The sequence below is a fragment of the Myotis nattereri genome (assembly GCF_964212035.1).
Source record: "Myotis nattereri genome assembly, chromosome: 3".
Taxonomy (NCBI): domain Eukaryota; kingdom Metazoa; phylum Chordata; class Mammalia; order Chiroptera; family Vespertilionidae; genus Myotis; species Myotis nattereri.
The window spans coordinates 187467407-187494979 of NC_138077.1; the positions used below are offsets into that span (position 1 = coordinate 187467407).

Here is a 27573-nt window from a genome sequence, read left to right on the forward strand (position 1 = left end):
GTTCCTGTTGTAGGCGGCAGGAATAGTACCAGGTGTATGACCAGTGGGGTCAGACCACATCTGGGTTCAGCAACCTCAGTACTTGGGTTCTGGCTAGGAAAGAATTAACTCCAGGCCCAAACTGCAAGCGAACATTTATTGGGTCAATTACAGAAGTAGAAAAGTAATTCCTAGAAGAAATGGGCTTCAGAAACAAGTTATAGATGTAAAGGAAGGGCTCTTGGAGCTTGGGAGTGAGGAAGCTAATGGTAAGGTGCCAGGGGCAGGGAGATGGCAGGGAAGGAGAAGGGAGAGGGAAGAGCATGAGTGTGCTCCTAAGAAGGAGAACATACTGGGGTCCTCCATCCTGAGGGTTTTAAGGGCGGAGAGTGTAGGTGACATCCCAGGGGAAGATCTCAATAGAATATTCAGCAGTTTTACAGGTGTGTCCTCTCAGAGTCGTGGTCTCCACTGATTGGCCGGCACCAGGGCAGAGGGTCATTATTCAATGCAGCCAGCTCTGAGGTCAGCCTTGGCTTTGCTTATCTGGTGTTGTTGCTTTTCTGGGCCTGGAGTTGAAATACAACTGAGGCCTAGATGCTATCTCTAGGGAGGAAAGGTCGGGGGCTCCATCCATATGCTAGGGGAGGAAAGGTCACCCCGGGGGCGGCTTCCCACCCAACAACTGTCTAGCCCAGTGATGGCGAACCTATGACATGTGTGTCAGAGGTGACACGCGAACTCATTTTTTTGGTTGATTTTTCTTTGATAAATGGCATTTAAATATATAAAATAAATATCAAAAATATGTCTTTGTTTTACTATGGTTGCAAATATCAAAAAATTTCTATATGTGACAAGGCACCAGAGTTAAGTTAGGGTTTTTCAAAGTGCTGACACGCCGAGCTCAAAAGGTTGGCCATCACTGGCTATTGTTAGGCACCTGGCTATTGTTACACCCCATGACTTCCTGAACCTGGCCCAACGTGCTTGCTCTGCTCACGTCTGCCTACAGCATCCCTACTGTCACCGGGCCAACAGGGGGCGAACCCTAACTCCTCCGGCCTCCCTCCGTGAAGCCTCTCAGCCCTTTCAGACCCCATCCCGCCCTCTCCCTCCACCCTCCCCCTTCCGTTCTCTAAAGGGGTCAGTGCTTCAGGTCCTCCCACAGCGCTCGGAACTCGGGAATCATAAATAAACCCCGCAGGGAGGGTTTAAATGTGCAGGGCGGGTGAGGGGAACCCGAGGAATGAATGGAAGCGAACCTGCCAGACGGAGGCAGCGCGAGCCCCGCCCCCGGACGCTCCCCGCCCCTTCCCTCTCGCTTTCCGACACAAATCACGTGCCCCGGCTGAACTCTCGTGAGATCTGCGACTTGCCCCGGAAGACCCGCCCCCAGGGCCGTGGAGGCCAATGGGAAAAAGTGACGGTTACGACCGTTGGGTTTCGAAGAAGCCAATGACTGCCGGGAGCGGAGAGTTTAAGACGCTCAGGTCTGCGCTTCTCGGTCGGTCGGGGATCGCACCGGCTTGGAGCTGACGGTGAGTGGCGGCGGGGCCCTGCCGTGGGGGGCCCGCGGCCAGGCGGCCCTGGCGGTGGGGCCGGCCTTTCCGAGCACGGACGCCTGTCTTCTTCCAGGGCTCGGCGGGCACCTTTCCCCTGCGGACGCTTCGCCCCCATGGCGCAGTTCGTGTTCGACAGCGACCTGCATTCTCTGCTGCAGCTGGACACCCCCATCCCCAATGCGCCCCCCGCGCGCTGGCAGCGCAAAGCTAAGGAAGCCTCGGGGCCCGCGCCCTCACCCATGCGGGCGGCCAATCGGTCCCACACCGCCGGCCGGACCCCGGGCCGCACTCCGGGTCAGTGGGTGCGGCGGGGCGCGGGGAGGGAGGGCGCCCGGCTGACCGCGGCCTGCGGGTCCCCGCCCTCGGGAGCCGAGTGGGACTGTCTGCGTCCCTCTCTCCACCCCAGGCAAATCCGGCTCCAAGATTCAGACCACCCCCAGCAAGCCTGGTGGGGACCGCTATATCCCCCATCGCAGTGCGACCCAGATGGAGGTGGCCAGCTTCCTCCTGAGTAAGGAGAACAACCATTCGGAAAACAGCCAGACGCCCACCAAGAAGGTATGCGCCCCCGAGGGACTTGGGGCCAGGGGCCCGTCTGTGCACTTCGCCCCACGCCATCCCGCCTCACCCACCGCCACCCTTCTGTGCCAGGAACATCAGAAAGCCTGGGCTTTGAACCTGAACGGTTTTGACGTGGAGGAAGCCAAGATCCTTCGGCTAAGCGGGAAACCACAGAAAGTTCCAGAGGGTAAGACCTGAGGTTCACGGTGTTTGGAGGGAGATGTCTGCCCTTCCCACCTAAGACGGGGTGGGGGTCGGGGGGAGTGCTTATCGGCCTGCCAGGGGATGGCCAGGGGAGGTTTCGGGTCTCCAGGTCGAGCCTCCCTCCGCGGACAGGTTACGAGAACAGACTGAAAGTCCTCTACAGCCAGAAGGCCACGCCGGGCTCCAGCAAGAGGTCCTGCCGTTACATCCCCTCCCTGCCGGACCGGATCCTGGATGCCCCTGAAATCCGCAACGACTATTGTAAGCGCCCCTGCGCCTGGCTGGGTGGGTGGGAAAAGGGCCTGGGCACCAGGCACACAGGGCAGCGGACGTCCTTGCCTCTGCCCCTCTGGCAGACCTGAACCTGGTGGACTGGAGCGCGGGGAACGTGCTGGCCGTGGCTTTGGACAACAGTGTGTACTTGTGGAGCGCCAGCACCGGCGACATCCTGCAGCTGCTGCAGATGGAGCAGCCTGGAGACTACGTTTCCTCTGTGTCCTGGATCAAGGAGGGCAACTACCTGGCTGTGGGCACCAGCAGCGCGGAGGTCCAGGTGCGACTTGTCCCCGGACCCCGGGAGCTTGCCCAGGAGGAGGATGCTGTGCCAGGGCCCAGCCTCTGATGGTCGTGGTCCCCTCTCTCTAGCTATGGGATGTGCAGCAGCAGAAGCGGCTTCGGAACATGACCAGTCATTCTGCCCGAGTGGGCGCCCTGTGTTGGAATAGCTACATACTGTCCAGGTCAGTGGTGTTTGCTAGTCTGTTGCAAGGTCAGGCTGTGATTTTTTTTTGCCCTCCCCCCACTGTACACCCCTGAAGGGAAGCAGCTCTGCCCTACGGTGGCATTTGGCACTGCCACAGGACCTGATTCCCATCTTCCTTCTTGCAGTGGCTCACGCTCTGGTCACATCCATCACCATGATGTTCGGGTAGCAGAACACCATGTGGCCACACTGAGTGGTCACAGCCAGGAAGTGTGTGGGCTGCGCTGGTCCCCAGATGGACGACATTTGGCCAGTGGTGGCAATGATAACTTGGTCAATGTGTGGCCTAGTGCTGCTTTAGAGGCGGGCTGGGTTCCCCTGCAGACATTCACCCAGCATCAAGGGGCGGTCAAGGTAAGAGGGGCTCAGCTGGGGCCTCTGCAGACCCTCACCCAGAACCTGGGGAATATTACAGGGAGATGGGATGCTGGGATTGGACTAGGTTAGTCTAGGACCCTCTGTAACTCCCTGCTGACTCCACTTTTGTCCCATCTAGGCTGTAGCTTGGTGTCCCTGGCAGTCCAATATACTGGCAACTGGAGGGGGCACCAGTGATCGGCACATTCGCATCTGGAACGTCTGCTCTGGGGCCTGTCTGAATGCCGTGGATGCCCACTCCCAGGTAGTCTTTTACCTATTCTAGTCCCTCACTCCTAGATACATTCTTACTCTTTACTTCTCCCTGGGCAACCATGTCCCCTTCAATGGCTCCACTAAGTCTGTACCCTGATGATTTCCAAACTTCTAAATCAGCTCTCACTCAGGCTCCAGATCCATATTTCCAACACCCTATGGCCCATCTTGTCCCAAGTCCCATAGGTGGCACCAGCCTAATAGGTTCCTAATTAAACTTGTTGCTTCCCTTTGCCTCCCTAAAATGTGTCCCTATGCCTCCTCCTCTTATATTCTTCAAGAGGACAGAACCTACTTAGAAATCTGAAAAAACCTAGAATCTTTCATCCTCCTCACCTAGTCACCAAGATAGCAGTTTTACCTCAGAATGTCATTCACAAGTGTTTCCTCCCCTCAGTGCACTGGTCTCAGTATTCTTAGCTCCTCTAGTCTGTCCTCTACTGTGGTCTGGGTGGTATGTTGCTGTCCTTAAATCCTGCAATGGTCCCCCATCACCTACAGCATATAACCCAAATCCATTAGAATTTGATGACTTGCTGGCGAGTCTCCCTGCAATGACTCCAGCTTCTCCTTCCATTCAATACCCATTCTGCCCACCTTCATTCTAGATTTGGGCTTTTGAGCCGGAGTTCAAATTCTGGCTCTGTCACCTACTAACTTAACTTGCTTGTAATCTTGGGCAACTTGCTGAACTTCCTTCTGCTCGATTCCTCATCTGTAAATGGATAACAGTTATAATTCTCAAAAGGCTTTTTTGTTAGGATCATCGCCACTCAAGTCTCAATGACCTGGCAGTGTTCCTAACTCTAGAATGGACTTACTTCTGATTTGAGTAGTCGGCTCTATGCTGTATCTACACCATCCCCTCTCCACAGGTGTGCTCCATCCTCTGGTCTTCCCACTACAAGGAACTTATCTCAGGTCATGGCTTTGCCCAGAACCAGCTGGTTATTTGGAAGTACCCAACCATGGTCAAGGTGGCTGAGCTCAAAGGTATGTGCTAAATGACAGAAGCCAGACACAAAAGACTACATATTGTATGATTATTTATATGGACTATCCAGAAGAGGCAAATGCAGAAAGATAAAACAGACTAATGGTTACCAGGGGCTGGAGGGAAAGGGTAATGTATGCTTTTCTTTATGGAGTGATGAAAATGGTCTGGAATTATAGTTGTGATGATTACACAACTTTGTGACTATACTAAAAAGCAATGAATTGTACAATTTAAAAGAATAAATTTTATGGCATGTAAATTATTATCTCAAAGCTGTTACAAAACACAAAACCCCAAAAAAGGTAGGTTTGCTCTTAAAATTGGAGAGTTGTAGTATGTCTCCATTCATGTGCTGCTCTTACTTTTTCCTTTCTCATGCCCAGGTCACACAGCCCGGGTCCTAAGTTTGGCCATGAGTCCAGATGGAGCCACGGTGGCATCAGCAGCAGCAGATGAGACCCTACGCATGTGGCGCTGCTTTGAGTTGGACCCTGCACGGCGGCGGGAGCGGGAAAAGGCTAGTGCAACCAAGAGCAGCCTTATCCATCAAGGCATCCGTTGAGGACCAACTCATCACTTCAGTTTTTATGTTTGCTTTTTTTATTTTTCTAATAAAGTCATGTCTCTCTTCTCCTTGCATGACCTCTGTCTCTGGCTTTCTCAAGGGGCTCCTCTCCTGTGTTTGAGAGCTAGAAATGTCCGTCCTGTGGGAGCCTTGACAGGGATAGCAGGCTTTGTCCCCCACCTCCTCCACCTACATAGACGTACACACACAACCTCAGTAGTTTCCTCTGTCACTTTTAATGAAGACATGAGTGAGCAGCCTCCACAGGCTGCATTCCCAGGCCGCCCACCCACTCGGACGTATGGGTGGGAAGGAGGGAGCCTGGGTCCGTAGTGACAGATTATTGCTGACCTCTTCAGTGTGAGGAAAAAGGCCACAAGACCCTGGTGGGGGCCAGTCCTGAGTGCTTCTCCCACGTTTAAGGCAGGGAGGGGGAGTAAGCGTCCAGCCCTTTCAGCCCCCAGCTCGCGCGGCAGAGGGCCACGAGGCCACGTCCCTGGGGCTGGCTGGGACAAGTGGGTGAGGAACGGAAGCTGTGGTCCCTGTGTACCAGCTGCGGGGAGGGGAAGGCCTGTCCCCTGCTCAGTCCTGGCCACATAATCCCTGGTCACAGGTGTAGTTGGGGAGGACAATGGTGGATGCTGCCCAAGGTGCAGTCCTGAGGCACTTAGGTGGGCGCCTAGCAAGAGCATGGTTCTCAGTTGGCCTTGACTTTGGCAGTACCTGGAGCTCCATTTTGCTGAACTACACGGGGCAGCCGTTTGCCTTTGGTGTAAGAATGATACCAGAAATTGGAGAAGAGCACGAAGAAGATGGTGCCGTACATCCAGATGAGGTGGATGATGACTGGGTACTGGTAGTTGCAGCTGGGCATGAAGTAGTACTGGGAGATGTGCAGCGAGACCAGGACAAACTGGATCTAGGATAGAGAAAGGCAAGGGTCAGAGGGAATACTGAGAGGGCTGGAGGGAAGGGGTAGAGAAAGACTGACACTGAGTGGGGGGATAGTGTCAAAGGTGAGACAGGTTGGATAAAGGAAGGATCCAGACTAGTAGTATTGGGATGGTATAGACCAGGCCCAGGCCCCTCACCAGCTGGATGGCTGTCATGTGCTTTTTCCACCAAAGGTAGGGCTGAGCCACAGGGCCGAGGGCAGATAGTCCATAGTACAGGTACATGATGACATGCACAGAGGAGTTTATCATGGCATGGAAAGAGCCCATTCCTCCTGTGGACGGACAATGCACAGGGTCAGGAGAGTCGAGCCTCTAATCCCCAGTGCCTGCCCCTTTCCCCCCCAACGGCGTCCACCACTCACCTGGGGCAATTTTCACTCCCCACCACCAGCTCCAGGGAAGCACTGAGTGATGGAAGACATGTAGGAAGGTCACCTGTCCATCTTTTTTCCGGAGAATAAAGATCACCTGAGCAGAGTAGGGAAAGGAGTTTCAGAGTCAGGGCCTCTCACTCCTTTCTCCCCCACCTCAAGTTCTCATTTCATATACTCTCACCGTGTCCATGAGTTCAATGAACTTGGAGAAGAGGAAGAGCCAGGCCACTCGAACCATCTGCAAGAAGTCAGGGCAGCCTTAGGACCCCGCCCCTCACTACTAACTAGAGCCTCCCTAAACTGGCCCATGAACACAGGTCACACCCAAATTGCTATCCCCAGGTTGTTTACGATGTAGGCACCCCCCCACCCCCACCCCCCAACTCCCTCCTACTTACCCTCAGTGCCTCCGGGTTGTTGGAAAAGTCCACAGGGTCACAGCGCCAGGTGTAGCTACTCAGCCAGCCAGACATCAGGAACTAGAAATGGGATGTGGATTAGACCACCAGAATGCCCTCCCTCCCCCGATTCCCTCCCGTTTTCTAGTTGAAGAGATGGATCTGAGCCTTTCTGGAAAGGAGATGCATGCTCTGGCTCTAAGGCCTGCCCCTTACCCTGCCAGCAGAAATTAAGGCCTAGGCATCCCAGGGTCCCACCTCATAGACAATGTAGAGGGAGAGTGCCACCAGTGAGAAGTTGTAGACAACCATGAAACCACGCAGTTGGAAGGGCTTCCGATTGGCCATGATTCGAGGCCCAAGTGAGAGAACGAAGTACACATAAGTCAGGAGAATGGAGGTCATTAGCAAGGGGGACCCCATCAAAGGGTAGCCCTGTATCCGGGGATCTGCAAATAAGGATCAAAGGAGTCAGGAAGTGCCACAGGGTTCAAAGGGTCCCAATCAGGTGTACAGATATGAGGTCAGGTCACAAGGGTCAAAGGGGTTGGGAGGGCTTTCCATTAGGTGACAGCCCTAGACCCAGAGATCTCAGGACAGGAGGGAGGTAGGGCAGGTGGACAGCATCTTACCCCCATGCTTCATCATGCTCTGGTACACGTTCACAAGAGCTTCCATCCTAGTTAACGACTCTGGGGAGGTATGGAAGGCGGGTGTCAGCCAGCGCTGTGTTCTCCCATCTTACCCCTGACCCACAGACAGGACAGAGACCAGACAACCCCCGATACTCATTGCAAAAGGATATAACAGAGAGAGGAAGGAATTGCTGGGGACTAGGGGTAGGAGGAGACAGTCTGGCGGGGGCATCTGCTTCCCACACATCCTGCCTGCCTGGGAAGGGCTGTTCCACCCTTCCTCTCCACACCTTCCTCTCTTCCCTTCACTCTCTGCTCTTCTCTGGTGGTTTTTACTTCATGACCTCCCCTCCCCTCTTCCTCCACAAGAAAACTCTCAATTTTGATCTCTTTCTAGAAAGTCTTACCTCTCACAGAAAATTCATCTCCCGAATGAACTGCCTCTCCCTTCCTCACCAAAGTCTCTGGCCTTTCCAGCTCTGGGTCGTTCTTCTCTCCAGGGATCCTCCCCTTCAACCTCTCCTGGCCCATTTCGGGATGCCCTTCTCCTGGGATTGTCCTTTCCAGGACTCTCCTCTCCCGAGGGTCCCTCCTTTGCCCTGCCGGGACTCTCACTTCCCAGCCCTTCCTGCCCATCCTGTCCCTTCTTGGTTGGTCCCTCCTGTCCCTTCCGGGACTCTCACCTCCCAATCCCCGCCTGCCCCTTCCTCCTCTCCCCTGCTGAGACATTCCCAGGCTCTTCTGGGCCCTCCACAGCTCTCACCTCCAGCCTCTCGGCTCCTCTCCGGTGCTCTCCTCTTGCCCTTCCTCTCTGGGAGCCTGGCTCTTTGAGACTCCTGCCCTGGCAGCTCCACCTGTCTGACTAGATCTGGCGGCAGCCCCGCCCTCCACCCACCCCCGCTGCACTGCACATGGGGTGGAGGGTGGGTCCAGGCCACAGGTCAGTGCCTGGAGGAGCAGGACCCACGAGGATTGAGAAAGCCAAGTAAAGCTGGGACTCACCGTCTACCCACCCTCTCTAGATCAGCCAGATGGTCTAAGGTTTTAGGTTTTGAATCACAAACCTGCTGAGGCTCCAGTCCCAGCCCAAACCTTGGAGCAAAGAGAACTGCAGAAAACCCACACCCAGCATCTGCTAAACTAGCCATAAATTCTCAGTTTGTCCTACTTTAAATGGGTACTATCACCCTTCTCTCCCAGGGAGGGGCAGGGAAGCCAGTGGCATGTGAGGAGGTGGGGACGTGGGGGAGGTCTCAGGAATCTTCCCCTCCCTCAGGGAGGAGTCTAATGATCTAGGCCCTCTCCCCCTCAGGACCTCAAGGAATGACGGAGGAGGGCTCACTGGGACACAAAAGTCAGACCCAGGGGAGCCTGGGGCTCTGAAGAAATCCCAGAGGGATAATGCAGTCCCTGAACAGCCCGGGCAGCAGATGCTCTGAGAGCAACCTGCGCAGGTACTGAGTAAAGAACACACCTGACACATCCACCGAGGCTGCACATGCACCCCTCACACACACATACTGGGCCCCCATCCCACAGACGCTCCCCCAACCTCCATGTCAACCCCCAACTGCCCCACCATCGTCAGGCCCAAGTCCTTCCATACACACATGGTCTCACACACACCTGCCTCTCACACAGCTCTCCCCTCACCCACCCAATGACCATATCACCAAGGGCTAGCACACATATGCACACATGGAGCCTACACAACGCCTGCCGGCAACAACTGCCCTCCTCTGACACACCACCCAAACAAGCCCCCGTGGACGCTGACATGCATAGTTTCTAATACTCAGACCTGCTCCAAAAATACATTCACTCTAGTGAACACACCCTAAACACTCACACATCCTCCTAGGTCCTGCATTACCATGTGCAAATGCTTATGCTCACACATACATGAGTCACAGATAAATGTGGTCACATACATAAGCTCATACAGCCCACTTAGCAGGGAATGCATATAAAATCCCCCATACCACATGCTGACACACACCTGTCCTCGGTCAAGCATACAGATCTCTTTTCACAGATGACCATCATTCATTCATTCATTCATTCACAATCATATTTTTGCTGTTTGCCTATTCTGTGGGAGGGCCGACCAGGAGAGGGTAACATGTGCTCTAACACACAGTTCCTTCCTGACCCATGAGTTTGCCAGCTTGTTATCTCTCTCAACCACCACACTCGCATGCACCCTGGAGGTCAGGAGTGGCTCAAGGTTCTGGAAAGGACCTCTCTCCAAGCTAGAGAGGAATCTGGGTGTGTCCCCGCAGGGGAACTCGGTCCTTCCTTTTAAGATGGATGGAAGGGAAAAGGAAACAGGCAGAGGAAGGGGGAGGGGAAAAGAGGAGGGAAGAGAAGGGAGGAGGGAGGGAGGGGACAAGAGGGAAGAGGGATCAGACCTAGAGGTGGTGGAGGAAGGCCTAGGTTTGAGTAAATGGGGTCCACGCACGGGAGGGCGGTTGCTGGAGAGGCCCAGCCCCAGAGAGCTGGGACCTCCCACTCACTCTCCCCAGGAACAGCCTCGCCCACAGCCAGGGCAGGGCAGGGCTGGGCCGGGCGAGCCAGGCAGGGGGCCCCGGGCACGTGGAGCGCCCGCCCAGGAAAGGTCCAGACTCACCCGTGGGGGGCCAGGCAGGCAGCAGTGGAGGGCTCGGAGGGAGCAGGGCCAGAGAGAAGTCCCCAGGGCCAGCCTGCCTGCCACTTCCTCATCTGCTGGGCCGACTTTCTGTCACCAGAGGGGGAGGGGGCGGGCCGGGTGGGGGGCGCTTGCTGATTGGGTCTTCGGCTGAGGCAGGAGGGGCAGTCCAGCCTCAACTGGGCTCGGCCCGCAGGGCGGGAGCAGGGGCGGGCCGCCCGGTCCCGGGCAGGAAGCACGCCCAGCCCCGACTCCCCACCCCTTCCCTCGGCATCACTCAGCCCGCCGCTGTCAGCTCGCGCGGCCTGGGTAGGGCCGCCAGAGTCGTAACCTGCTGCTTCCTGACATTCAGCCCATGAATGGCCTTATTCTGGGCCTTCGGGTGATTAATCCGCCAACATGACCAACACATCTGCGTGGGCAGGCAGGCCCACCCAGCTTAGGACCCTGGGAAAAGTTCCAGGGCTCAGCCCTTCCTCAAAGCGCCCCCTCTAGAAAGGGGGAGACCTGGGCGGCCATGAGCCACAGTAGCAGGGAGGTCTCTGTAGGAGGGAGCAGCTGGGCATGCAAGCCTTCCCTCCGAGCCCATACGTCTGGATGAGCCCTAGCATTAGGAGTCGCTGAGGATGTCGTGTCATGGAGGTGGGAAAATACAAGTGGCTGGGGTACAGCCCCTCTGCCCTGTACAGGCCCGGCGGCAGGTGGTGTGGTCTGAAATGCATCGAGTGCAACCCTTGTTACATGCTATGCACATGTGTGTTTTGTGTCTCACTGTGTTTGATATTATATGATATTTATTTAAGAAAGCACTAAACTGTAATAAAGCATTTAATTTGCTTTTTATTTAAACACACACACACACATACACACACACAAGTGGCCTGGGGCAGGAACAGGGAGTGAGTCACTGGCTGGCTACACTGGCCTTCCAGGCAGTGAAAGGGAAGGGAAAGTGAAGCTGGCTGTGGCTGTGGCTGAATGTAGTAGATCTTGAAGGTCGAACCGGGCACTTTGACTTTATTCTGGAAGCAGTGGAGAAACAGTGAAGATTTTTGAGGAGGCTATAATCAGGCTTGTATTATCAACTAATTCATCAAATATTTATAGACAACCTGCCATCTGCAAGGTGCTGGTGATACATCCGAGAATAAGGCAGAGCTGTCCCTGCAGGGGTTTACCATCCAGTTGAATCACTTCACTCTGGCAGCCAGTATGAAGAGGGCATTGGAGAGACCAGTGAGAGATACAGCCTGACCTAAGAAGATCTGGAAATTGATGGGAATGGAGAGGCAGACACTGTGAGATTTCCCCGAGTCAACTGTCTATCCAGCTTTCCCTCTTCCACACTCAACTGGACTGAATTCTTGGGGGTGACTAGGTTTTAGTGAAATGAAATCTTTATTTTCAGTAGCTCCTGGAATAGTGCTTTGCATATAATGATCTAATAACTGCTTACAGGACTGGATGGTGCAAATGCAGATAGAATAAGGAATTCAGAGGAGACAGTGGTTTGGAAGAAATAATATGTTCCTAAATGGTTGGATGTAGCTATACAGTGGGGCCTTGACTTACGAGTTTAATTCGTTCCGAGACCGAGCTCGTTAAGGAGCTCATTAACTCAAATTACTATATCAATTCAATGCAAAAAATCAGCCGAGAGACAGCTGGTATCTCAAAAAACTCGTTAGTCGGGACACTCGTAAGTCAAGGCCCCACTGTATAGAAGTTCAGTCTTAGAGGGAAGAGGTCAGAACCAAAGTATACCTATGACCCAGCCCATTAGTACCTGCCCTTAACAGGAAATGGCTGAAGAATTCAACTATTCAAAAGGCTCAAACTTCAAATTGTACACTAAGGCATACCTGATCTGGCTCTCAGTCTCCCGTTCCACCTATGCCATTCTCCTGGGCCACATCCTATGCTTTAACCATTCCCCAGAGATGTCAGCATCTTTCATACTCCCCACTTCTCCAAGCCTTGTTGCCTGGCTCAACACAAGATACAAGGAGTCTCCTAGGCAATAAATCGTCCCTCTCCCCTTTCTCATAACCTTACTACAATGTAATTATTTGTATCACCCTTCCCCCACCCCAAGTTCTTCTCAGCAGGGGCTGTTTTAGTTGTCTCTGTCTCCAGCATCCAGTCTAGCACGTGGCTCATTTGACCCTCCATGTTTGTTGAGTGAATATTAGAGTGAATGAAACAATGTGAGAAAGGGAAGGAGGTCGAGGGACCAAGAGTCAAGGAGGGGAGGATAGTAAGAATTCGAAAGCCTTTCTACTTCCTTGGAGTAGCGGTATTCATTGAGTCAATAAATGTTTATTGAAAGCCTAATGTGTTCCAGGCATACTTCAGTGGCTTCAGGATCAGAACTGTCTCCAAAGGCTTGAGTTAAAATCTTCCAGTTAGTACCTGTGTGACTTTCTGTAAGCTGCTGACCTTCTAGAAAATGGGAACAACAGTACCTATCTCATTGGATTGTTATGAAGATTAAAGAGCCCAGCCAGTGTGGCTCAGTGGTTGAGCATCGACCTATGAACCAGAAGATTATGGTTTGATTCCCAGTCCGGGCATATGCTCGAGTTGCAGGCTCAATCCCTAGCTGGGGGCATGCAGGAGGCAGCTGGTCAATGATTATCTCTAATCATTGATGTTTCTCTCTCTCCTTCTCCCTCTCTGAAATAAAAAATATAAATTAAAAAAAATAAGATTAAAGGAGATAACCCACGTGAAGTGCTTAGCATTGTTTCTATCTCAACATTTAGTAGACAAGGTGGGGGGTAACCAGTATATCAAGAAGGTATACATGTGTATGTAGATTCATGAGCATTCATTTAACAAATATTTCCTAAATGCTTACTGTACAAAGCACTTTTCTGAGAGTGCTATTGAGAGGTTTTGGATTCAGTGTCCATCTAGAGATGAACTAGAGAAGAATAAAGCAGACCATTATTGACAACGAAACTATCCCAGAGGCCAATCATAGTAATAGGGAACTTCAACTACCCATGTATTCACCTGGACCACATTGGCAAAAAGACCATGGTAAGCCCTCAGTAAATGCTGATTTATTACATGAATGAACATGCTGAAAGACTCACTTCATTTGATTTTTGTCCTCGTCCTGGGAGAAAGTATCTTCAAATATCTGATATGGACCACTTAACCCCAAGTTCTACCAAATGGCATCCCCATGGCTGTGGGGTTCCTGTAAAATACTCACAGTCTAGTGGGGAAGAAAGACACATAAATGAATAATTTGAGTAGCAAGTGTTACGTATTCCCACAGAGATAAATCCAGAGATTATGAAAGCACACAGGTAGGGGTGGGGGACACTGTACTCTAAGGTGGGAGTTAGTTCTTGAAGGTTTCACAGAAATGACACCTTTGCTGAGCATTAAAGGACACTTTATAGAAGGCAGGGAAAGATATTACAGGCAGAGGGAAGCATGTGTTTAAAGGCAGAGAAGCTAGACATGTGGCAGGTCTGGGGAGCTCGAGGTAGTTTGGTGTGGCTCTAGCTCAGAGGGCATATGGGTAAGGGCAGGAAATCTAGGCTGGAGTCAGTTTATGAAGAGCCCTGTATTCCATGGTTTGAATTTTATTGTTTATCTTTTTCAGTCCTAGAATCACCTAGGGAGCTTTTAAAATATCAATGCCTGGCTCTCGCCTCCAGATTGATTCTGATGATTTTTTCATGGCAAGAGGCTTGAGTGTGTTTATGTACTGCGTGGAAGGAAACAATGGGCTCCAGCATACACCTCACAGACTGAGATGTGTGAAAAAGAAGAGTAAGTCTGTCAATGGACCGGGAGGAAATGGAAGAGTTTGGGACCTGTGGGGAGGCTAGGTGGAAGGCCTTGGAGGTCAGAGGGTTCAGTGAAGGTTCCCACACCAGGGTAGGCTGATAAACTGGAGGGGTCTAGGAACTCACAGTTTTGTTTTGCTTTTTTTAATTAAAAAAATTTATTTATTGATTTGAGAGAGAGAGGGAGAAAAAGAAAGGCAGAAACATCAATCTATTGTTCCACTTATTTATGCATCCATTGACTGATTCTTGTATATGCCCTAACCAAAGATAGAACCTGCCACCTTGGCATATCAGGACAACACTAACCAACTGAGTGACCCAGCCAAGGCCAGGAACTCACAATATTGATAAGGATGACAGGAAATCAGGTGACAATTTCCCCTGGGTCCCATCCTGTCTGACTGCCTCCTCACTCACTGCTCTCTAAGGGGCCCTTCTCCATCCTCTTTCCCCAGAAGGCATGGATTTACTTTCTCCATGGGTTTAGTCTGAAAACTGTCACCTGTATAAACTCTAACAACTCTATCATTATTTTAGGCTTTATATTTCAGCAGAAAAATTAAAGGAAAGTGGAATCAAACAAACAGGAATGGCAATAAGTAAAAAATAAGGTATATCTATATGGGAGTGAGTGAGTGAGCAGGTGGAGCAGTGGAATAGAGTTTGGGAGAGGCGGGAGGGGGGGGGCGGGGGGCGGGGTAGTGGTGGTGGTGGCGATGGGGCTGTTGTCATCTAAGAACAATAGAAACTAAGGGTCACTCTAGGCTGAGGGACAACAGGAGTGTCAGGTAGCCTCCTAGGGGCTATGTCAAGCTTCCCCATGCCCATCTTGTAAAGGACAAAGGGCACTTTCTACACAGCAGTCACACGGGGGAGTTGAGGGGAGTGCTGAGTCTGTGAGGACAAGGGAGCCAAGATGAGGGTGAAGGGTTTGTCAGTTAATCATTCTACATGTCCCTGGGCCTTAGCCAGATAGAAGGTATACACTGCCTAAGGCTGGGACCTTGGCTGAGGAAAATGGAAAGACATCTGGCTGGCAGAAGGGAGAGTCTGTTTACAAACACTCATATCATCTGGAATTTGGGGGTTTGCCTGGACTCTTGAGAGGTCAGGGACAAGAGTAGGTAGCCAATGCCATGGGTATCAAAGAGTGTTCCCTGAACTGATCATTGAAAAAGAAACTCAGAAGGAAGAGGGCTGTGATAAAACCTGCAGGATGAGCTCTGGAGAGAGAAAAGGGGAAGCTTTGGGGTAGAAGACAAACTCGAGAAGATTCTTAAAATGGAAGAGTTAGCAAGATCTGGAAGATGTGTGAGAAGAGCCAAGAGGGTAAAAGAGAAAATGTAGCTTACTATTCAGTACTTTCTCTGGCAAGCATGGGGCCAGTTGCTTTCCAGGTGTTCTTATGGTTCAGTCTTGTAAGGTACTGTTATCACTGCTTACCAGATGAAAAGAATGGGATCAGAAAGGGTGAAGGATCTTTTCAAGGTCACATAGCAAGGTGGAAGCAAATAGGTATTCTAGGCTGAGGAAAAGTGTGGATGAAGGGATGGGTGGAGGAAAGCACAGTGAGTCTGTTTGGTTAAAGAATAAGGTGAATGAAAGGCCTACTTATGATAGAAGGTTAAAAAGTCAGGTGGCCCCCTATCATGAAGTGTTTTGAATGAAAGAATGAGGACTTTTTCCTGGCCAGTGTGGCTCAGTGGTTGAGTATCGACCTATGAAACAGGAAGTCACGGTTCAATTACTGGTTGGAGGAGGCAGCCAATCGATGATTCTCTCTCATCATTGATGTTTCTATCTCTCTCTCCCTCTTCCTTTTTCTCTGAAATCAATAACAATAAAAAAAAAATTTTTTTTAAAGAATGGGGAGTTTCATTTGTATTGGGTGTGTCCCTGATTTTTAAGAAAGGGGGTTGGCCCTAACCGGTGTGGCTCAGTGGATAGAGCATCGGCCTGCGGACTGAGGGGTCCCAGGTTCGACTCCGGCCAAGGGCATGTACCTTGGTTGCGGGCACATCCCCAGTGGGGGGTGTGCAGGAGGCAGCTGATCGGTGTTTCTCTCTCATCGATGTTTCTCTCTATCCCTCTCCCTTCCTCTCTGTAAAAAGTCAATAAAATATATTAAAAAAAAAGAAAGGGGGTTGGTATGATCCCCACTGCTCTTTACGAAGATAAACCTGATAACAGTAAGCTATATTATCAAGAGAAAAATGAGGAATGGAGACCATCTGAGAGAACAGCTGAGAGGCACAGATGTGACACAATGAAGGCCTGAACCAGAGCAATCAGAGTGAGAAGGAAGAAGAGAGAGGAACCAGAGCTGACAGCAATGCTAAGCTGATAACCCAGGTGAAGCAGGACGGAGGCCAGGGCAAATAAGTAAGGACAATCAAGGAGAGAACTGATCATAGCTGCAGAGAGATCGCTGAGTGACGCAGGCCCTGTTTAAAAACAGAATGTAGGCAGACAATGGAACTAAGTCTTTACCTGGTTTGGACAGGGAAGAGACATAGTGTAGGAGGGATGAAACAGAACATTTCAGGTGAAGGAGTTTGTCATTTGGTCTCAAATAAAAATGATGCAATTTAAGAGACCAAACTGGGCTCATTAGGAAGAGTATAGATGACAACTAAGAAGGAGAAAAAAAATTCACAAAACTAGATTTGAAAATGTCTTATCACATCAGATAAGTCAGTGATTTGTCTGCATGAGATGCTAAAGAGACACCATGGGAAATGAAATGAGCATAAAGGGTGTCTCTGAGGCCAAACTCCTGAGATGTGAGCACAGACAAGCTGCAGTGGAAAGAAAAGGTTACTTCCTCAGAAATATTGGTCAATCATTGATTTAAGCAACAATTACTGAGAGCAGAGTTCTAGACACTACCTTGAGGATAGGTAATATTTATTGAACTTCTACTATTGTCAGGCACTATTCTAAGCACTCTCTCTATATTAACCTATTTAAACTTCATAGCAAACCAATAAAATAGCCACTATTATTATCATCCCCATGAATTTAAAAAAAACTGAGGCAGAGAAGTAAATTAACTTGCCCAAAACCACACAGTCAGTGTCACAGCTAGGATTCAAACCCAAGCAGACTGGCACTAGAACCCGCTCTTAACCCAAATGCTACATTACAGATGCTGTAATACAAGACACATTGTCTTGCCAAAGATCACACAATTCCTAGGTGGAAAAACTGGGATTCAAACCCTGAAAGTTTAATGTGCTTGAACATGTGGGACAGTAAAGGGCAGCAAGAGCTAGACTTAGTATGTACAAGGTACAAATGTGGAGCATAAAAGAGGAGGTAATTGACCTTACCAGTGGGAGTGGCAAGGAATTGAGGACAGATTGGGTTGTTGGAAAGGTTCACAGAGGAATGACTCATGAGCTGAATTTTGAAGGATCATTGGGTATTCATCAGACAGAATGATGGGGCAAAGTGTTCCATGCAGAGGGACCAGTGGGAATAAAGAAATGAAGGCTGGACCGGCTGGTGTCACTCAGTGGTTGAGCATTGACCCGTGAACCAGGAGGTCAAAATACGATTGACAGTCAGGGCACGTGCTAGGGTTGCAGGCTTGATCCTCAGTAGGGGGTGTGCAGGAAGCAGCTGATGGATGATTCTCTCTCATTACTGATGTTTCTTCTCTCTCCCTTCCTCTCTCTGATATCAATAAAGACATTTTAATTTTAAAGAAATGGAGGCTGAAAAAAGTCTGTATACCTGGGGAATAGAGTGAGTGATAGGATAATATAGAAAATAAGTCAGGGGCTAGATCACACAGAATCTTATTTGCCTTTCCAAGAAATTTGAGCTGTTTTCCAAACTTTTCCAGTGAAGTAAATGTAATGGCAAAAAAATAAAATAAAGATCCCTAGGGGATCCGGTGGCTTACTCCGAAGCCCTTCAGATTACAGTCATGCGCCACACATTTAGGTAAACAGACTGCATATACGACGATGGTCCCATAAGATTAATAGCGCTGAAAACCTCCCTTTGCCTAGTGATGTCACAGCCATCATGTCGTGGTGCAATGCATTACTCGTGTGCTTGTGGTGATGCTGGTGTCCACTGTTGGTAAAGTCTACAGTAGTGCAGTCATGTCCTAGGCCTTCACATTCACTCGCCACTCACTCACTGACTCACTCAGCAAATCCAAGCTCCATTCATGGTAAGTGCCCTATACAATTTTATACTATTTTTACTGTGCCTTTTCTATGTTTAGATACAAGTGCCTACCATATTTAGTATAGTAACATGCTGTACAGGCTTGTAGCCATACAGGGTGGCAAATCCCTTCCAAATGTTAGCCCCTATGTGTTCAAGGCTGTAAGGCCATAGTCATATCAAGCCTCCCCAGTTAGGCACAATGAACTGTCAGGACTGATTAAAAAAAAGGGGGGAGGGGGACCAAAGCCCCTGGCCCTACTTTTGGCCTGTTGCTAAAATTCAGTAAGTTATCCCCCCCAAATCTGAAGCAGATGAAAGAAAATGTACATCCCTCAGTAGTTTCTCTGGACAATAATCAGGAGTTGACCCAGGGTGGGCGCTGGAAGGATTCAGCCTCCGTCCTGCCTGGTGCTGGGATCAGCTCATACGGCTCCTGTGTCCACAGGGCACAGAGAACACATTGTCCATAGGATTATTCCGGACAAGAAGCTCAGACAAAGGGAGAAGTTGTTCCCAGCTGCCTGGGGGAGGTGAGATGGGGGTGGGAAAAGGGACCAGCCTTGCACTAGGGCATTCCTACAGAGTTCAGCTTCTTTCCCCAGCAGCAGGATGGGAGGTGGGCACTACACAACCTCTCCATCTCAGTTCCAATGCCAGGACCCCTTATGGAGTTGGAAGGAGCACCTAGCTACAACCTACCTATCTTGGCTGTTTCCCAAGAAAGTACAAGGTTAACTAAAGTAAGCTAGCTAGGTAAGACAACAATAAACATCAGAAGGGGAAGAAAATGGGGTGACTGGGGCAAAGATCAAAAGGGAGGCTCAACAATGACCCAATCCCAACCTTAGGACAGAGCTGCAGAAGGAGAGGTCCTAGGCAATGGGTGTCAGACAGTGATTCAGTGAGCTCCCACCTTCAGGATGAACTCAGTGCTGAGTAAGATCTTGAGATTTCACAGCTGCTGTTTTCTCCATGCTAGATATAAACCTGGAAGACAATCTCATTCGCCAGGGGCCCCAAAGAGGAGAAAGCAGAGCAGTCAGAACCTGAGGAATATTACCAGAGTAGGGCAAGAGAGCCATCTTTTGCAAATCCCAAATTTGAGCACATCATGTGCAGATGTTTCTTTCCTGCAGCGACTGTGTCAAGCAGCAAGGATGGACCGGCTTCCGGCATTTTTTTTTTTTTAAATATATATTTTATTTATTTCAGAGAGGAAGGGAGAGGGAGAGATAGAATGATCAATGATGAGAATCATTGATTGGCTACCTCTGCCCCCCCCCCCGCCCCACACACACACACACTGGGTATTGAGCCCACAACCTAGGCATGTGCCCTTGACTAGAATCAAACCTGGAACCCTTCAGTTCACAGGCAGTTGCTCTACTCACTGACCAAACCAGCTAGGATCATCATGGCCTCTTCTTCAAAGGAAGCTCCATATATATTATCCCCTGAGGGAATGAGTATGTTAGGAGTGGGAGATACATACTCTCCACTGAGGTGGTTACTGGGTTATATGGGCCCCATAGTTGGCGATGCTACATAGGTTGTTTACTCCAGAGGATTTGGAGGTGGGAGCGAGCTTGGAAATGAGAGCATGTGCTTTCAAAGTTTAGAAGTTGGAGATGTGAATGCCTCCAGAATAAGGAGTATTTGTTTATGGGCACAAGATACATGTCAGGTTACTGCATATGTTCCTGTTGGGGTAGAATATTTCCATTCTTGGAGGACAAGGAATCCATTTCAAATAGGTAGAGTGGGAATAAAGTCAGTATTAACCATAGACAATGAAGAAACATGGCTTTGGTGCCTTTCAGCAGGAAGGAATCTTTTGGTGGAATGAAGAATAGCAGTTACGAAAAGTTTGCTTCAGGGATTTTACAGAAGCACAGCATAAACCCTAGGCCAGTGATGGCGAACCTTTTGAGCTCGGCGTGTAGGCATTTTGAAAAACCCTAACTTAACTCTGGTGCCGTGTCACATATAGAAAATTTTTGATATTTGCAACCATAGTAAAACAAAGACTTATATTTTTGATATTTATTTTATATATTTAAATGCCATTTAACAAAGAAAAATCAACCAAAAAATGAGTTTGCGTGTCAGCTCTGACACGCGTGTCATAGGTTTGCCATCACTGCCCTAGGCAATATGAGAGTTAGCTTTGACAACACCAGTAGGAAGGGAAGGGATAAGAAGATAAAGAACACCTGAGTGAGCTGACAGAGTAGTAAGCGGGAGAAAGGTCTGGCTTTGCCTCAGAGCCAATGACATGACTCCCTGTGCTGCTGTGTGATATGGTCAGTGTACTTTGTGGATACCATTTCTTGTCTTGATGGAACAGAAATGAATGTGACATCTGGGACCACTTTTCCAGTCCTCTGCTGCCACAGCCTGGCAGAATCCTGCCTGGCACCGAACAAATGCCAAAGTACTAGACGTGACGAAAGAGAACAGAAAAAAGGCAGCTAGAAGGCTGTCCTCATAACTCAGGACTTTTAGATCAAAGCTAATCAAAGATAAAACTTTTTAGGGAGAACAAATTACAATTACCTTGAAGCAACCTTGAAAGTCTCATAAATTGCTGTCAGATATGCCTGACATATGACCATCAAAATTTAAGTAACTTTATTCAGAGAAACCCTTTGGTCCACTTCTACTGACCCAACCCTTGCCCTTGCCCAAAAGGAGTGAGAAAGGCAACTTAGGACTAGAGACTCAAAATCACTCTGCTCTCCAACTTAAAAACGCAGGCAAAGGTACTGGTGGCTACCCATTCCCATGATTGATCCGGCTCTTTCTTGAAGCACAGGCTCATGGAGAGCAGAGCAGGCCCAAGCTTTACCAAAGCTTTAGGTAGATCGTTCACCCCAGCCCAGAAGCCTCATCGCCTAGCTTGAAGACATGGCCAGGATGGAGCCGGGCAGAGACAGTGTGCCTCTAAGAACATAGAGGCTGCCACAGTTTCTAGCAGCACAAAATAAGCAGACTTTCCAACAGAACAGAGTGGTCCATGATCCTGTGTTCACCAGCTCACCACTGACATGAAGCAGTATCAGATCAGGGTCAGTTCTGGATCAAGGACTGAGGAGCGCAGTAGGGAGAAGTGGCTGTAGAAACTACCATTTATTAAATACCAATTATTTCATACTAGAGGCCCGGTGCACAAAATTCAGGCATAGATAGGGTCCCTAGGCCTGGCTGGCAATCAGGGCCAATCGGGGCCTTCTGGCTGCCAGCGGGGGGGCCTTCCTTCGTTCCCTGCCACCCCCTGGTGGTCAGCGCATTTCATAGCGAGTGACTGAACTCCCAGTCTCTCGGTCGAACTCCCAAGGGGACATTTTATATATTACCTTTTATATATACAGACACTGTGCTAAGTGTTTTACATTCATTTTCTCATTTAATCCTCACAACAGTCTTATGATGTAGAGAGATTACTATCATTTACAAATAAGAAAACAGGCTCAGAAAAATTAGGTCACTTGCCCAAGGTCACACAGTTAGTGGCAAAGCTGGGATTTGTCTGTTGCTGAAAGCCATGTCCTTTTATTGTACCCATCTAGGTCAGTTTGGGAAAAAGGCAATTTCACTGCCTAGCTCTACAAAGAGCATCTGGGAGTCGAGGTCGCTGGCCACACTCACCGCTGGTAGGGATGCATTGAAGCTGACTTGATGTTGGTTTTTATTCCACTTGGCATTTTCCCTAAAAGGAACATAAAGAAAGACACTTGATGCATGGTAAGACTTTTATGATAATTCAGAAATGTGGCCTCTTAGGTTTTCTCTGCCACCCTCTCTATCAACTCAAAACCTCTGTAGCATCTGAACCTGGACACCAAAGCTCAGAGGCGTGGTTGCACACCAGCTCTCTCCCTAACGGTATCAAGGAGGAAAGGGCTGTTTGTGGGGAGATGACGTGGTGGGAGGGATCAGACTCCTGCTCACCTATTCCTAGAAAAGATAGCTAAATCCGTGTGATCCCCATTCACAGGTAAAAGAATATACTTTTATTTTAATTGTCCCTTTTCTCAGACAGTGTAGAAGAAAATATCTCTTCTAGTTACTTGCATTTGAACTCCTCCAGACTGTCTTCATCATCACTAAAAGTGAGCAGGAGATAGAATATGGAGAAAAGAATACATGTAGCACTGGGAAACTTACTGCTTATCAATTCTCAACCCACCTACCAAATGGTCTTAATTAAGGTCTGACCATCGGTTTCTCTAAGAAAAAACCCCTAACATATCTGATATCCAGAGTAAATGGAACAGAAGGGTAGCTGAGAGACAGATTTGAGATAGGGGTTGGAGGTGAGAGCAGTTTCTGCTATTCAAAGTTATTCTTCATTCTCTGGAGTTTGTTAGCGTCTCAAATGAGATTTTTACTCTCAAAAATTGTTTTCTGGATCACAATCCAGGAGAATGGGAGAAAATCTCCAGCTCTGGGGAGGCTGAAGGCTCAGACAATTCAGCTTATTCCCATTTCCTTGCTCAAGGTCTGTCACCATGTCAATCCCTGCCACCTTACCTGGTTGACCTGCCTGGGCCATTTGTACCCCACTGAGAATTGACTGCTGCTGGCTTGGAGCACCTGTCATCTGCACCTGCTGCAATCCTGAGGCTCCTGCAAGGATTGTTCCAGTTCCTGGCTGGCCTGGCTGGCCAGATCCACTGGTGCCTGAAGGTCTCCAATTGGACAGCCCTTTTCCAAAGGCAACAGCTGCCACCAAGGCATTGGTGTCTGTAGGGTTAAAGGTCTGCTTGTTTGGCCGGAGACCTGAAGAAAAAGGTGAGTGAGGACCCTGAAGTATTCCTCTGACCCTGGATGGAACCTAGCAGTAGGACGACCAGTATGAGTACCAGGGTTTAGCGTTCTGACTTTAGCAGCATCTAGACTCCCTGGTAGCCCAGAGGAAGAGTCAAAGAACCTCCACAACTATCTCAGAATTCTCCCTTTTCACTTTGCCCATTTCCTCCATCTGTTCTAGGGCTGTACTTAAACACAAAAAGCTAACAAAATGGATGTATACCCTTTCCTAAGCAGCTCATTCTTATGTGTCCTCACTTTGCTACTAACCACCATTCCTATAAAAGTGGTCTTATCCCTCTTTCCTTCTCCATTTTTAAAAAATTTATTTTTATTTTAAATCCTCACCTGAGGATATTTTTTCCATTGATTTTTAGAGAGAGTGGAAGGGAAGGAGGGGGAGAAAAGAGGAAAAAGTGAGAAAACCGTCGATGTGAAAGAGACATCAATTGGTTGCCTCCCACATGTGCCCCGGTAGGGGCTGGTGATGAACCTGAAACCCAGGCACATGCCCTTGACTGGGAGTCGAACCTTTGACCCTTCAGTGATAGGGACTGATGTGCTAACCACTTAGCAACACCAGCTAGGGCACTCCACTACTTATTACTATGGCTGGTGCCTTTGGGCAAGTTTCTAACCGTTTTCTATAAAAGAGGAAAGAGATCTGACTTATGGAAGTAAGGATTAAACTCAGGGCTTTCCTTCTCCATTTTGTCACCGATCCCTCCATACCTCCACTCTCTGATTCTCGTTCCTCTTTGCTGATTTTCTCCAAAAGGTTTGAGCACATTTTATTTAAACTCTGGATCTGCTTCTGTAACACACAAATTGGTAGAGAGATTAGGGCAAGCAAGAAATGATTGTGGGGAAGCTGCTTTCTTGTGCTCTTCCAGGGGATATTTATATGCAATCAACTGTGCATCCTATGAGACAGCAAAAGTAAAGCCTAGCTTCTCACGTGGGACTTGGGGGATGGGGGGCAGCAGGGCAGTGAATCAGTCCAACCTGAGCTACATCAGCACCGATGCGGGCAGCATCTGTTGTCAGTTGCTTCTCTTGCTCTTCAACCTCAGGGTCAGGCTTGGTTCTCAGATGGTCAGGGACTACCTCATGGCTGAAAACAGGTACTCGTCCTTCCGTCTGCCGCTGTTAAACACAGCTTTTATTAATCATCCTAGGCATTCCAAGAAGATTCAATCTGGACCGATATATAGGTCCTGTCACAGGCAAACAGTGCATTTTCAGGAAAAATACAGCCTAAGATGTATGATACTTTGCTTCCTAGGACATCATACCCCTCACTCTATCATTCATCTCTGTTTCCTCACACTCCTATCTGTACTAGACACAGGGGCAAATCTCTCTGCTACAGTTTAATCAAAGACTAAAATATACAAAGTTACAATAGAAAATGCATTTTGCTCGAGACAGGTGTTGGATGAGAAAGGCCTTTGCCTTGGTGGCAAGTCCTCAGGTTTATTTGGGAGCAGCTCCCCAACTCCAGGACAAAAAGCAAGGCCTCCAAAATGCAGCCTCGTTTTTATTGCTCCACATTCAGAACCTCTACAATAACCAGCCAACGACTGTGCTCTAGGTCCTTACCAAAGAACTTAATTTCCCAAGTTGTACCCTTCTCCTCCTCTTACCATAAGATCTTCATCACGGTCTGGGGACAACACCAGAGGGATGATGACCTGGTTACGGAACAGTGGTGTCTTTTCATGCTTCAAGACCTTGTTCAGAGTGTTCAACTGTCCAGAGAGCAAGGCAAAGCTGTCCAGGACAGAGGGCCTGGTGGTAGTAAGAAGGTGTCAGAATATTCCCAGTAAAGTAGCCTCAAAGGGGTCCTTCAGATTAGGAATACTCAGACTCACCCCCAAAAGACTCCTAGCCCTAGAGCTGGACTAGGTAGGAACCAGCGTGTCTTATAGGGATTGTGGGGTTAGAAAAGAGGGACACACCTTCAGTTTCTGACACAGATGGAGAAAAAAGTTCATTTCTTGAATGGGGTGAGGAACAGTGGCAAAATAGGAACCATGCCTACGCTGTTATCACCAAAAGCCCAGAAACGGAGTAAAAGCCTCTTTCCTGGCCTGGAAATAAGATCTCTATTTCCAGAGTAGGCTGGATTTAAAAGGCTCACCGATACCTGTGGCAAGAGATCCAGTATGACCTCTGTGTTCCTACTGTAGTGGGAGGATTTCTTTTCAAAGAAGTCAAAGGGTGAGAATCAAAAGCTAGAAAGAGCCTAGATTGGGAAACTGGGCATTCCTCTACTTCCTTGTCATGGAGGCCCTATAGTATACTTCATTCGTTAAATGTTGGGAAACCTAGCTCTTACCAAATCATAAGATGTTTGCAAACTGATAAATGGTTCTATCACTGGAGGTGCCCTATTCATCAGGAGGCTTGGCCCCCCACCCATGCAGCCCTCCCCAGACTACCCTGGCCATCCTTACCAGGTCAACCGGTCATACTCGTTCTCTAGTTTGTAAATGAAACTCCCCAGTGAGTTCTTCAGATCAGCCACTTGACTCAGCAGTGCATCTAATGACGCTTCAAGCTGCTTCTCCTCCCTCTGCACCAATAGGAACAGGTTGGTTACCCAGATGAGGGTGAGTATGACACATACAAAGGAAGGCTGAAAAGCCAGGATGACAGTATGCAACACTATTAAGTAACACAGGATCTCACTGGCATAGGAGAGCCAGGCTGTTTTCTATCTTTGGTATTTGGGTTACAGACAGCATCAACTCTTAGACCTTTCAACTCATGCACCTGACCTCGATTCTTTCTACCAACTGATTCCTTTCTCCATCATTTCCTAATTCATGCCTGGTTTTTCTCTGTACTAAGTATACTCTATTCCAGTGATGGCGAACCTTTTGAGCTCGGCGTGTCAGCATTTTGAAAAACCCTAACTTAACTCTGGTGCCGTGTCACATATAGAAATTTTTTGATATTTGCAACCATGGTAAAACAAAGATTTATATTTATTTTATATATTTAAATGCCATTTAACAAAGAAAAATCAACCCAAAAAATGAGTTCGCGTGTCAGAGGTTCGCCATCACTGCTCTATTCTCTCACTGAGAACTTTTCTCGAGACCTAATGTCTGGGTTTATTCACTTTTGTGTACCTCTGCAGCATCGGTACGACTCTGTTCTAGAGCTTGCCTTGTGAGCCAGGCTGTTCTTGCCAATGGCACACAATCTCTGAGAAATTTACCTATACAGGAAGGTTTCTCTGACCACTGGCTGGCCTTGGACCGCCACCACAGCCCCTGCCCCAACTCTTCATTTGCCCTCAGCATTTGATGTTTCAACCTTCTCCTTGCTGAATTAATCTGCACTCATTTTATCTCTGTGCCAACATTCCTGTGCCCCTTTCACAGGCTTATAAACATTTACTGACAGACGTCCAGGTGCAAGAAACTATGACAAATGAACAACAAAACAACATAATGAATGGGGAAGGCTTGGGGTGGGGGTTGGGCAAAAAGGGAGAAAATGGGAGACATCTGTACTACTGTCAGCAATAAAATAAAAATACATTTTAAAAATGCAAATGTCGCCCCAGCTGGTTTGGTTCAGTGGACAGAACATCGGCCTTCGGACTGAAGGGTCTCCGGATGATTCCAGTCAAGGGCACATGCCTGGGTTGCAAGCTTGATCCTCAGTAGGGGGCGTGCAGGAGGCAGCAGATCAATGATTCTCTCATCACTGATGTTTCTATCTCTCTCCCTCTCCCTTCCTCTCTGAAATCAATAAAAATATTTTTTTAAAAAATGCACACGTCCTAAGCACCAGACAAAAAACTGTAAATGCTGGGGGGTGGGAGGGAGTCCTGCAAAATAATTTTTTTCTATCTATAGCCTCCGGTTTTACCTTGGGCACAGGTTGGGAAATCGTCTTGCAAACTCGCCAATGTGCAGGGCAGGAGCCACCCACGGCCTCAGATTATAATTAGTTTAGCTTTTGGCCACAGGGGTTCCACAATTTCTTCATCCCTCCGGCTTCTCTCCGATTGCAAATTCCCTGTTATTTCGGCATTCAACAGCCGGCCACTCCGGCACTTTCTTGAGTCGTCTTCCTTAGAATGCAGCTCAACCTTCCCAAATTACAACCTGGTCCTTTCCCATAACCTAGCAAATCAGTGCTGCTTCCTCCCTCCCGATTTAGCTGTGGTTTCTCTCTGGTCAGCCGGGCTCCCAACCCATGTCATCTCCGCCTCTCTCCCCCGTAGGCCTCCACCCTCCACCCTCCACCCCACGTTCCCTTAAGTGTCAGCCTCGGGCTCTGCCCCCTACTCTCAGCTTCAACTCCTCATTCTCTCCTCGGTCAGCCTACTCTCGGGCCGGTTAACCGAAACTAAGCGGCTATACCGATAGCCCCAACCAACCACTCACCTGCATAGCGGGGGCAGTGTCTGCGGCAACCACCTCCTCTTCCGGTTTTCAAGTCAACGAGTCACGCGGAAAGGGTTG

The 27573-nt window shown here is 49.1% G+C and overlaps 3 protein-coding genes across 13 annotated transcripts; 1 reads left to right on the forward strand and 2 right to left on the reverse strand.

Annotated features, from left to right (window-relative positions):
• Nucleotides 1-1376: 1376 nt before the first annotated feature.
• On the forward strand, nucleotides 1377-5339 carry CDC20 (cell division cycle 20). Its single transcript, XM_081088290.1, has 11 exons — nucleotides 1377-1520; nucleotides 1618-1838; nucleotides 1951-2102; nucleotides 2196-2292; nucleotides 2442-2570; nucleotides 2666-2862; nucleotides 2955-3049; nucleotides 3198-3426; nucleotides 3569-3694; nucleotides 4581-4698; nucleotides 5086-5339. Exons 2-11 carry the CDS (start codon nucleotides 1658-1660, stop codon nucleotides 5262-5264), a joined length of 1503 nt encoding a protein of 500 aa, XP_080944416.1. The 5' UTR covers nucleotides 1377-1520; nucleotides 1618-1657; the 3' UTR covers nucleotides 5265-5339.
• On the reverse strand, nucleotides 4737-10383 carry ELOVL1 (ELOVL fatty acid elongase 1). Of its 6 annotated transcripts, none has more exons than XM_081088295.1 (8): nucleotides 10260-10380; nucleotides 7628-7687; nucleotides 7212-7444; nucleotides 6996-7076; nucleotides 6779-6835; nucleotides 6586-6691; nucleotides 6359-6495; nucleotides 4737-6186 (listed from the first exon to the last, which is right to left on the reverse strand). In XM_081088295.1, exons 4-8 carry the CDS (start codon nucleotides 7068-7070, stop codon nucleotides 5965-5967), a joined length of 597 nt encoding a protein of 198 aa, XP_080944421.1. In that variant the 5' UTR covers nucleotides 7071-7076; nucleotides 7212-7444; nucleotides 7628-7687; nucleotides 10260-10380; the 3' UTR covers nucleotides 4737-5964. The 6 variants fall into 6 exon arrangements, with proteins under 6 accessions (XP_080944421.1, XP_080944420.1, XP_080944422.1 ...); XM_081088291.1 differs by having other exon boundaries at nucleotides 5311-6186; nucleotides 7254-7444; nucleotides 10260-10383; XM_081088292.1 differs by lacking the exon at nucleotides 10260-10380 and adding an exon at nucleotides 8394-9207 and having other exon boundaries at nucleotides 5311-6186; nucleotides 7254-7444.
• Nucleotides 10384-11098: 715 nt separating this feature from the next.
• On the reverse strand, nucleotides 11099-27560 carry MED8 (mediator complex subunit 8). Of its 6 annotated transcripts, none has more exons than XM_081088299.1 (10): nucleotides 27496-27560; nucleotides 25546-25664; nucleotides 24733-24877; nucleotides 24092-24232; nucleotides 23819-23900; nucleotides 22808-23056; nucleotides 21923-21983; nucleotides 13379-13503; nucleotides 11390-11542; nucleotides 11099-11299 (listed from the first exon to the last, which is right to left on the reverse strand). In XM_081088299.1, exons 1-8 carry the CDS (start codon nucleotides 27499-27501, stop codon nucleotides 13497-13499), a joined length of 810 nt encoding a protein of 269 aa, XP_080944425.1. In that variant the 5' UTR covers nucleotides 27502-27560; the 3' UTR covers nucleotides 11099-11299; nucleotides 11390-11542; nucleotides 13379-13496. The 6 variants fall into 6 exon arrangements, with proteins under 6 accessions (XP_080944425.1, XP_080944424.1, XP_080944423.1 ...); XM_081088300.1 differs by having other exon boundaries at nucleotides 11101-11299; nucleotides 11394-11542; XM_081088298.1 differs by lacking the exon at nucleotides 13379-13503.
• Between the last annotated feature and the right edge of the window lie 13 nt (nucleotides 27561-27573).